This window comes from Sesamum indicum, linkage group LG10 (assembly GCF_026168435.1).
Source record: "Sesamum indicum cultivar Baizhima isolate 11 linkage group LG10, ASM2616843v1, whole genome shotgun sequence".
NCBI classification, from domain to species: domain Eukaryota; kingdom Viridiplantae; phylum Streptophyta; class Magnoliopsida; order Lamiales; family Pedaliaceae; genus Sesamum; species Sesamum indicum.
Genome location: NC_142666.1, coordinates 18,177,448 through 18,189,060, shown reverse-complemented (window position 1 = coordinate 18,189,060; position 11,613 = coordinate 18,177,448). Strand labels below are relative to the sequence as shown.

Here is an 11,613-nt window from a genome sequence, read left to right as displayed (position 1 = left end):
AATCAAAATTCTAAACTCTAGGATTTTGACAGCTAGAGGAAACAATAATCTTGAAGCAGAAGTAAGATCTCTAAAAGGAATTTAGACCATATTACAGCACAATAGCCAACTCTGAGGAATTCACAAGCAGGAGAAATATTCTCAACTTTAAATGAAAGATAGCTATCTTACCAAAAGCAATGGCCAAGAAAAGAGGACAGATGAACAAACAGTGAACCGTCAATTCTCTTTGCTTCAGAAAAAGGATCCTATGAGTTACTAGAACGATTACCAGTTTGCGAATATTGTGGAGAAATTTATGAGATCACTTCTGTCTCCTACTCTGTAATGTAAACAGACTAACAAGAAATTGGAACATTGAGCCATATATATCATATCATGAGAGCTAGACCAGTTGCCTTCCAGGATCAACATAACCAAGTTAGCGCTTTGATTCTTCACGAGTCGAAAATCTGAATGAAGATTGAGACATTCCCATTAGTAGCTCCAGGACCTCTATTAGAAGTTTGATTGTGAAGCGTCAGGCAACCCAGCCACAACCACCTCTATTTTTCCATTAGATACTAAAAACATACAGCATTATGCCCATGTTTAGCTGAGTGGACACTTCCCCGACCTTAGCACACGAGCATCTCCATGCCTGTACAACACAACGCCAAATACAGGGGGAAGATTATGCCAATGCCAAAATTTATCTACCGCTAAAATTATTGCTACCCATTACAAGACTAATCTACCAGAGGTGTTAATGCTAAACTTCTAAAAAATAATGACCGAAAAGGATACCAGTTTTACTACTACTGCCATCTCCAGTAGGTAATAATTCAGAGATTTACTCAGTACACGTAGAAGCAAATTCCCCTGGCTCAGAGCTAACCAAGTCTCTTGATTCCAGTAATAGTATTTCTAGAACACTCGGTCAGTTTATAGCTAGCAGCATTTAAGAATTTCAGAAACAACGAAGTACCAATACCATGAAATGTAATAATCATGAAGCTTCAATATCAAATAAACCCAGCAAAAGAAGGCTGGAGTTCAATCACTAACTTCGCATCACTGCCCGATACCTTACTTGCAATTAACTCACAGAAAGTTCAACACAAACTACTATATCTCAAACATTCCGATAAGAGAAGATTCCAACACAGCTAAGCTATAAGCAAGCAAATTTAAAACTACAGTAGAAAGAAAAGATAGATTGAGCTAACTCTATTACTTAACCAAGACTTATTATGGGCAGCAAAAAAAGTATAGTTTAGGTGACATTGTAAAAGCCACCTACTCTGCGCCACAAATTGGACCTCATGCAATTGTAAGACTCCAACAAGGATATGTAGAGAGAATCAAGTAATAAATCGTCGCTGCTGAGCTTATCGAGTTGAAGCAGCACCATAGCCACCTCCATAGTTACCACTTCCATCACCATAACCACCCAAACCACCTTGAAGATCTCCTACAGAAGAGCTACCATTTGGACCACTTCCAGCACGCCCACCAACAGCACCATAAGCAGCCTGGTTTCCGTAAGTTCCATCATTCCCACCATATCCACCATAACCATAACCTTGATTCCCATACCCAGAAGCTCCAGTTTGAGGTTGACCAGTAGCCGAGCTACCGCCGCTGCCAGTAGTACCCCATTGAGAGCTTCCATAGCCATATCCAGAAGGAGCCTGTGAACCCCATGAACTTCTTTGAGCATTTCCAGGGTCACCATATCCGGCATTAGGACCATTAGGGTTTCCGTACCCTCCCCCAGCAGGACCACCATAATTTCCATAGCCATAACCCACGCCATTATTTGTTGGGCCATACCCGTAACCTGGTGCATTATACCCAGACGAACCATATGATGGATAACCACCATTAGCATGTTGTGACTGCAAGTACCTGTTGGATTCCATTCGACCATCATAAGAGCTTGAATTGCCCATAGAAGACCCATAACCCTGATATCCTCCACCGCTACCACCACCCATAGACCGGCCGCCCCCACCAGGATTGGCATCTTTAGGAAGAGCTCGCTTCACTTCCACTTGCTTACCATTTAAATCATGGAAGGTCTTGTGTAAAACCCTGTCTACTGCATCCTCAGAATCAAATGATATGAACCCAAATCCACGTGGACGGTTGGTCTGCTGGTCATACATAATTACCACATCAGTTACCATTCCATAAGCTTCAAAATACTGTCCGAATCCGTCCTCACTCAGTGTTGGTGGTAAACCTCCAACAAATATCTTTTTGGTCCTGGTACTTCCACCACCTCCAAAGTTTCTTGCACCGCCAGAATTTCCAACTCTTGAAACCTGTTGTTCCTCTCTTGATAAAGCTCTTTTAGCCTCAACCTATATGGGAAAATGAAAACTACGATTTTGTTATGCAGAAAAATGGGAACAAAGAAAAGAAGACACTTAACTCCAGGAAAGGGTAGCACTAAAACAAAACACTTAACTCCAGATTAACAATAAATTGTATGGTATGTGTGACAAGATGGACTCCCTAATCAAAAACTCATTTCACCTGGAGCTAGAATAAAACAGTTATGAAAAACCAATAAACCCTGAAAATATTTAAAAGCATAACTTGAATCTGAAGTGCACTCATATACCAAGAACTAGCTTGATACAGAAAAATAACAAAAACCCAGTAAAAGCAATCCATAAACCTAATTTCGTAGCTGCTTAACAGTATAAACGACCAAGAACACACCAAAAAAGGCCAAAAGTTACGCAAAAGGCACTTCTTGTTCAGCAATTCATACTAATCTTACTTACCGTGCGGCCATCAATAACATGTCTATCCTGAAGAACCGTGTCAAGAATGTTCGGATCTGCGAATACAACAAAGCCAAACCCTCTGGGCTTCCCAGAGATTTTATCTCTCATAACAACGGCCTGAACGACTTCTCCATAGCCTTGAAAATACTCCTTCAGTTTCTCCTCATTTGTCTCCCAAGAAATCCCTCCAATAAATAGCTTCCCCTGATCTGAATCCATTGATATCTGGAAAATTACAAGTTTACTATGTACTGTAGGTGAAACGTAGACGAGGGTTTGATTTGATCACTTCGGTTATAGTGTCTGATCCAGTGAAGGTTTGAGGTTCGTTCCTGCGAAGGACGGCCGAGAGGAGAGAGAGAGTGAAGAATAGACGGCTGGGATTTAAGAAGGACGACGAGGGATTGAGAACGGAGGGTTTAGATTTGATCGTTGGATATTCTTTTTGTGGGAGAGAAAATGTGAAAATTCGTTTTTAGTCAACTCATGATGCCCTTAACTCACTACAAATAATATAAAGTCAAATAGCATAAAAATTAGACTAAAAATTTCTATCTATTTTTTTTTAAATACAATTTAATCTTCTCTTTTTTATTAAATGTAATTAACAGTTTTAGTCTTTTCTAAAGTGATTTTTATGTCCTTATTATTATTTTTATGATGGTTGAATTTTTTTGTAATATATAAAAGCTATATAATCAAATAAATTTATCTGAATTTTAAAAAATTAAAGATGAAGATCTAATAAATTTATAAATTTATATATCATACATATTATTAATTATAAAAAAATTAATAAATTAATTTCTAACACCCCCTAAAAACTTTTGAGAAAGGAAAATTTAAAAATGTATAGAAAATTTATTTAATTTTTAAAAATTTAAAAATAATAAAAGAAAGTATTAAAACTTTTGTTGTAAAAACATATATTAGTAATTTATATTTAATTATTATTTATAGTAAATTGTATAATTTATTAAGTTAATAAAATATTATGTTATTCTTCATTAACATTTACATTGATATAAATACTTAAATTCAAAAAATAAACTTAATACATTATTTTTTTATTGTGATTTAATTGAATTTTTTAATTTAAATAATAAATTAATAAAAAAATTATGTACTTTTTGCGTATATTGATATTTAGATAAATATATTTAAGAACAAAGTTTTTGTTCTTTAGAAGGATGAAATTGCAAAAGAAATCATTAAAAAATATTGTTAAAACAAGTACATTTGATCATGATAATTTTAAACACAATATAGGGCATTTTTGTCAATTTTACAGCAAAAAAAGGTTAAAATTCGCAAAAAAATCATCCCCACGCACACCGCCAGTGAGTTCACCCCACCTCTCATTAGTTTCTAAGGGAAAGGGGGTTTTGTGTAGGATTTTAGAAATTACGTGAGATTTTTTGCTTATTCTTAAAATACATGGGAGTTATTTGGCCAAAAAATTGTTATTAGCTACAATACTAATGACAATGACCAAAATCATGGTAAATTATTATTAACTATGGTTAAATAAAACTAATGCAAAAAGTTAAAATTTTCCACCAAGAAAAAATTATTTATCAAGTTAAGAGTCATGGTAAAGTATTTGCAATGCCTTTTAACCATAGCAAATGGTTTAGCCGTCCCCTCAAAAACCACGAAATAATTGTTGTGTGACCGTGATCAATGCCTATTTACTACGACTATTTATTATTAAACATGACAATTAATTATAGTTCAATGATATATTTATTGTAGCGCATAGGCCGAGTCCTCCATATTATACAATCACACTAATTCTTTTAAAACATTAAATATTATTTATTATGCATATACTTAGTAGCACTGACAACTCATGCCTCTTTTGTAGTTTGTGCCAAGTCGTTGGTTCTAGTGACGCCTTGGCACAATTTTTTGATTTTTTTTATTAATTATTGATTATTACATAACTGATAATATAAATTATTAACGATACAATATTATAATTTTTTATTTAATATTTTTATAATTAAAAAATATATTAAATATTTAATTAATTTTTAGCAAGTTATAAATTCAAAAATTATATACTTAGCAAAAGAAAATGTAAAATTATAGATTTTAATAATGTCTGTCAATCTCACAAGTACACCATTGTTGTTGCCGTTGTTGTTCAGGTCTTCTTTTTTCCTGATCCAGTGATTATGTTGATTTGTTTTGCACTTAATCATCATAACCAACATAAATGTGCAATTGATTTGATGATGTTTTAGAGCTTGACTCTATTGGATAACGATATGCACTAAATGATAAAAATTGGATTGATGAAATATTATGTCCTAATGCATATGTCTGAATGATGTCAAGACCAAAACAAGATCAAGGTCAACATGGATCGAATAACCTTCCATATATCTTGACATGTATGGAATCGATCAATTATCTAGTTGTGACAGTTCAAGCACGAAGCAATTTTGAGGTAGAAATAGAGATATATTCTCGGTAGATGGACCAGCTATGTCTACCCTAATACTATTTCCTTATATTGTATTAGTAGACCTCCTGCTACGACTTCTTCTCTAGTGTAGGATGCGGCTTGAATATTTTGTTGTGGCAAATAATCTTTAGCGCCATATCTTGTACTACTCGTTGATTGTGTGACAATTTGATAAATATTTTGGGATATGCCCCCAATGTGGTCCAAGATTTGATATAATCATTCGATATTATCTGGTCTAATATCACAACTTAATCATGTGAGATGTTGTATGAACATTCTGTTGTGGCAAATGATTTTCAGAGCCATGTCTTGTACTACTCGTTGATGTCTGATGATTCGATAAATATTTTGGGATATGCCCCTAATGTGGTTCAGAATTTGATTTAGTATTCGATATAGTCTGGTCTAGATTCCATCTGGTTAGTCTAAAGTAAATTGAAAATAGTGTAAGTATGTAAGTTTTAAAGGAAAGAAAAAATATGTTTGAATAAAGTATGTTTATTAGTTAATGTACTACAATTTGGAATAATGATGCATCTCTAAATTAATACCCACTTTGTACAAGTTTCTCAGCAGATAATGATACGAAGTGACATATTATGTTATTTTACCACTCCGCATATCCATACTTTGTGCTATTTCATTGGATATATACGGCCAGAGCACAATCATGTCGTATTGTTTCTGCTATCAAATAATGCATTGTAAGTGTTGTTGGTATCAATCTATTCCTATACGCGACGGCACATAAAAAATATTTTCCTTCATTTTAAATTGGTGAAAAATCTGTTGGGGATGGTGTATTTCTACAAGGGTATAGAAGATCAAGGGATATGTTGATGTTTACAACTGTGGATTGCAAATTTGCATTCCAGTGACAACTCTGTAATGCATTGTAAGTTCATGTCATATTCTTGCCAGCAAAACTTGAATAAATTCAATGTTACAAAATCAGTGTATAATTACTGGTAGTATAAATATATTCTTGAAATGATTTTAAGTACACGATCATATGTTATGCGGTCTAGCATATCGCACATTGTCCGAGCGATTACACGATTACAATTTGATATGGGTCCATGTCTAAACGTAATGTTACTATTTTGACAGCTAATAAAATAATACATGACTAATTCTAAATCTATATTATAAAAAAAACGAAAAAAATCCAAATTTGTAAGTTGTAAACATATAATTTAATATAGTTAACAAGTGGTTTTGATATGTGATTTATTTTTATATATAATAAATAATTTTTCACGTTTTTAACATATTTGTGTACTTAATGTTAAAATGAAGTAAAATAAAAAATATTATGGAGGAGTTGGTCCTATTTAAGTGGATGAGTTGACTAAAAAAGAATTTTCACATTTACTCTTCCGACCAAAAGAATATAAAACCATCAAATCTAAACCCTCCGTTCTCAATCCCTCGTCCTCGTCCCTAAATCGCAGCCGTCTATTCCTCACTACATGAATAAAAGTTTCACTCTTGTTTCTTCACTCTCTCTCCTCCTCCTCTCGTTCCCAGTCGGCCGTCCTCCGCAGGAACGAACCCGAAACCCTTTACTGGTTCAGACCCTAAAACCGAAGTGACCAAACCCTCGTCTATTTTTCACCTACACTACATAGTAAACTTGTGCTTTGTAGATATCAATGGATTCAGATCAGGGGAAGCTATTTATTGGAGGGATTTCTTGGGAGACAAATGAGGAGAAACTGAAGGAGTATTTTCAAGGATATGGTGAAGTCGTTCAGGCCGTTGTTATGAGAGATAAAATCTCTGGGAAGCCCAGAGGTTTCGGCTTTGTTGTATTCGCAGATCCGAACATTCTTGACACGGTTCTTCAGGATAGACATGTTATTGATGGCCGCACGGTAAGTAAGATTAGTGTGAATTGCTGAACAAGAAGTGCTTTTTGCGTCATTTTTGGCCTTTTTTGGTGTCTTCTGGGTCGTTTGTACTGTTAAGCTGCTAGGAAATTAGGTTTATGGATTGCTTTTACTGGGTTTGTGTTTTTTTTCTGTATCAAGCTAGTTCTTGGTATATGAATGCACTTCGGATTCAAGTTATGCTATGAAATTTTTTCAGGGTTTATTGGGTTTTCTTAACTGTTTTATTCTAGCTCCAGGTGAAATGACTTTGTGATTAGGGGTCCATCATGTCACATATACCATATTAGTTCAGTTTTATTGTTAATCTGGAGTTAAGTGTTTGGTTTTAGTGTTACCCTTTCCTGGAGTTAAATGTCTTCTTCTTGTTGTTCCCATTTTTCTCCCTATCCACATCATGGTTTCCATTTTCCCATATAGGTTGAGGCTAAAAGAGCTTTATCAAGAGAGGAACAACAGGTTTCAAGAGTTGGAAATTCTGGTGGTGCAAGAAACTTTGGAGGTGGTGGAAGTACCAGGACCAAAAAGATTTTTGTTGGGGGTTTACCACCAACACTGAGTGAGGATGGATTCCGACAGTATTTTGAAGCTTATGGAATGGTAACTGATGTGGTAATTATGTATGACCAGCAGACCAACCGTCCTCGTGGATTTGGGTTCATTTCATTTGATTCTGAGGATGCAGTAGATAGGGTTTTACAGAAGACCTTCCATGATTTAAATGGTAAGCAAGTGGAAGTGAAGCGAGCTCTTCCCAAAGACGCCAATCCTGGTGGGGGTGGCCGGTCTATGGGTGGTGGTAGCAGTGGAGGATATCAGGGTTATGGGTCTTCTATGGGCAATTCTAGCTCATATGATGGTCGAATGGAATCCAACAGGTACATGCAATCACAAAATTCTAGTGGTGGTTATCCATCATATGGTTCGTCTGGGTATAATGCACCAGGTTATGCGTATGGTCCAACCAATAATGGAATGGGTTATGGCTATGGAAATTATGGTGGTACTGCTGGTGGAGGCTATGGAAACCCTAGTGGTCCTAATGTCGGATATGGTGGCCCAGCAAATGCTCAAAGAAGTTCGTGGGGTTCACAGGCTCCTTCTGGATATGGCTATGGAAGCTCTCAATGGGGTGCTACCAGCGGCGGTGGTGGCTCTGCTACTGGTCAACCACAAACTGGAGCTTCTGGTTATGGGAATCAAGGTTATGGTTATGGTGGATATGGTGGGCATGATGGAACTTACGGAAACCAGGCTGCTTATGGTGCTGTTGGCGGGCGTGCTGGAAGTGGTCCAAATGGTAGCTCTTCTGTAGGAGATCTTCAAGGTGGTTCTGCTGGTTATATGGGGCGTGGTTATGGTGATGGAAGTGGTAACTATGGAGGTGGCTATGGTGCTGCTTCAACTCGATAAGCTCAGCAGCAAGGATTTATTGCTTGATTCTCTCTACATATCCTTGTTGGAGTGTCTTACAGTTGCATGAGGTCCATTTGTGGTGCAGAGTAGGTGGCTTTTGCAATGTCACCTAAACTATACTTTTTCTTGCTAGCTCATAATAAGTCATGCTTAAGTAAAAGAGTTAGCTCAATCTATCTTTTCTTTCAGCTGTAGTTTTAAATTTGATCACATATAGCTTAGCTGTGTTGGAATCTTCTCTTACCGTAATGTTTGAGATATAGTAGCTTGTGATGAACTTTCTCTGAGTTGATTGCTAGTGAGGTATTGGGCAGTGATGTGAAGTTAGTGATTAAACTCCAGCCTTCTTTTGAAAGGTTTTATTTGGTATTGAGCTTCATATTATTACATTTGATGGTATTGGTACTTTGTTGTTTCGCAAATTGTTGAATGTTGCTAGCTGTAAACTGAAAGACAGTTCTTGAAAGAGTATTACTGGAATCTAGAGGCTTGGTTAGCCTTGAGCCAGGGGAATTTGCTTCTACGTGTACTGGGTAAATCTTTGAATTATTACCTACTGGAGATCTCAGTAGTAGTTAAACTGGTGTCCTTTTGGGTCATTATTTTAGAAGTTCAGCATTAACACCTTTGGTAGATTAGTGTCGTAACGGGTAACAATAATTTTAGCGGTAGATAAATTTTGGCAATGGCATAATCTTCCCCCTGTATTTGGCGTTGTGTTGTACAGGCCTGGAGATGTACGTGTGCTGAGGTCGGTGAAGCGTCCACTCAGCTAAACATGGGCATAATGCTGCATGTCTTTAGTATCTAATGGAAACATAGAGGTGGTTGTGGCTGGGTTGGTCTGATTCACCTTCAAAATTCTAATAGAGGAGGTCCTGGAGCTACTAATGGGAATTCTCAATCTTCATTCAGGTTTTAGTCTCATGAAGAATCAAAGTGCTAACTTTCTATGTTTGTCCTGGAAGGCAACCAGCCTAGTTCTCTTGATATGATGTATATGGCTCAAAGCTCTAACTTCTTGTTAGTCTGTTGGCATTGTTGAGTAGGAGATTGAAGTGATCTCTTAAATTTCTCGACAATGTTATCAAACTGGTCGCTATTCTAGTAATTCATAGGGTATCTTTTTCTTAAGCAAATACAGTTGACGTTCACTGTTGTTTGTTCATTTATTTCTGAAGTCCTCTTCGCTTGGCGTTGCTTTTGGTTTAGATAGCTATATTTCATTTAAAGTTGAGAATATTTCTCCTGCTTGTGAGTTCCTCGGAGTTGGTGGTTATTGTGCTGTAGTATGGTTTAAATTTGTCTTAGTGATGTCTACTGCTGCTTCAAGATTATTTCTTCCTTGATTTGTCAAAATCCTAGGGCAGAGAATTTTGATTACCAAGTGTTCTCTGTTCTCTTGAAACAGGAAGCCTTTGTCAGAAGGTGGTAGTGGTTGTAGTGTTTGGGACTTGGGAGTATAAGGTGAACTGGTAATTCTCAAAATAATGAATTGCAAAAGGTTATTTATTATCAATAATGCTCGGTTGATGGAAAAATGGTATTTCATTATCTGTGGAGTATGCCTTTTTCTGACTCAAACACATTGAAATTATGAGAACGATAGAAGGCTAGAAAGAAGAAATAATGTAGAGTTAATACTCCTCTTAAGCATTAGTTGGTGGTCTGCTGATGTAACAACCATTATTAATGTTCAGACTGGAGTTTTCTTTGTTACATTTCAACTCTTTGTTTCAACAGCTCAACACAGAGAGATTACATTATAGAACCACATGAGGTAGAAGCCATGATATTTAGTTGCAAGTTCACCTGGTCGACTCATTACAATCTGCCAAGAAGGCAAAGAACGAAAACAAGTATCATGACCCTGGCATATTTGCATTCAAGGGAGTTAAAGAATTAAACTTAGCATCTGATGAAACACAGAACTGTGTTTCAGGTCTTTGTTTGAACGATAGATGCAATGGTGAAACTATAATCCATGCTCAATATTCTATCCTTAACAGAGAAGGCAAAATGAGAAGCAAACAAATGAGCAAAACTTGTAATCATCCGGACATTCTGATAACAAATCAATCACAGGAAGAAATTTTACCAGATTGCTTATCGGAATGCATGGAAGTTCTGATCAAGCAAGACCAGTGACGCAAATTTTGTGAACTTTTTTGTCCAAATATAGAGAAAAGAAGGGTGTGAGAGGAGCTAAGCACATACCTACAATCTCCAAGAATACAGCATTTGAACTCAGCAGCACAATAGTCAAAGTAGTATTCCAAAGTGCGTATGAACTTCTCGTCGAAGCCCAGAGCCAAAATTTTAGTAGAAGATTTATGTTTATTTCAGAGTGTAATAATACTTCAAACCAGTGCAACTACTATGAATTAGAGGGATGCAAGAATCATTAGGTTATTTTAGTAGCATGAGTTTAACTTGAGGTTGGTTTCTTTACTGCGCGGACATCCTCTGAATAAAAGTCATTTAGATACATAGAACTTTGAAATCATAGATTTTTTACCTCTGGTTTTTTAGGAGGTTGTCCTGCCAACGTCCGAGCGTGTGAAAGTAATGGCAGTCTATTTCTTCTAAGTGCAACACACTGTACGAGAAAACATTAATTTTTGTGGATTTTTTGTTTGCTTATTATCAGGAATAACTTATCCTTAGACACATAAATGATAAAGAACTTTTTGTTTCCCAAGTCTGAATGCAGCTGCCATAGCAGATGTTCTGCTAAGCAAAGGCAGACATCCACCAGAGAAGATATATTCTTTAATGAAGCCCAGGCCAAGCCTGAAGTCGTCATACTTCTCATCAGCTATTGCTAAGAACTAAAGAAACATTCAACCAGCTTTAGTGTTAGAATTCATTTGTTTACACGCTAAGGTAGTTTAATGATATAGACCGGTACTTGTTTTTCCAAGCATTCGTAGTTTAAACTCTGGTTACCTGGAGAAACAAGAACATTTTCTGCTGAGAAGTTCATTACTCCTGAAGAGCAAGACCAGATAGAAGCACAAGTCGGGACCACAACAAGAGCAAGCACATT

At 36.3% G+C, this 11,613-nt stretch overlaps 2 protein-coding genes across 4 annotated transcripts; one reads left to right on the top strand and one right to left on the bottom strand.

Annotated features, from left to right (window-relative positions):
* Positions 1-50: 50 nt before the first annotated feature.
* On the bottom strand, positions 51-3,150 carry LOC110012746 (heterogeneous nuclear ribonucleoprotein 1). 2 transcript variants are annotated; one of them, XR_002287960.2, is made up of 3 exons: positions 2,778-3,150; positions 1,283-2,348; positions 51-640 (listed from the first exon to the last, which is right to left on the bottom strand). XR_002287960.2 is itself a non-coding variant. In XM_020697517.2 (2 exons), exons 1-2 carry the CDS (start codon positions 2,997-2,999, stop codon positions 1,371-1,373), a joined length of 1,200 nt encoding a protein of 399 aa, XP_020553176.1. In that variant the 5' UTR covers positions 3,000-3,150; the 3' UTR covers positions 981-1,370. The 2 variants fall into 2 exon arrangements, 1 of the variants encoding a protein (XP_020553176.1); XM_020697517.2 differs by lacking the exon at positions 51-640 and having other exon boundaries at positions 981-2,348.
* A 3,586-nt stretch (positions 3,151-6,736) lies between these two features.
* Positions 6,737-9,718, top strand: LOC105171748 (heterogeneous nuclear ribonucleoprotein 1). Of its 2 annotated transcripts, XR_848599.3 has the most exons (3): positions 6,737-7,133; positions 7,569-8,650; positions 9,292-9,718. XR_848599.3 is itself a non-coding variant. In XM_011092959.3 (2 exons), exons 1-2 carry the CDS (start codon positions 6,912-6,914, stop codon positions 8,559-8,561), a joined length of 1,215 nt encoding a protein of 404 aa, XP_011091261.1. In that variant the 5' UTR covers positions 6,737-6,911; the 3' UTR covers positions 8,562-8,953. The 2 variants fall into 2 exon arrangements, 1 of the variants encoding a protein (XP_011091261.1); XM_011092959.3 differs by lacking the exon at positions 9,292-9,718 and having other exon boundaries at positions 7,569-8,953.
* Positions 9,719-11,613: the final 1,895 nt, after the last annotated feature.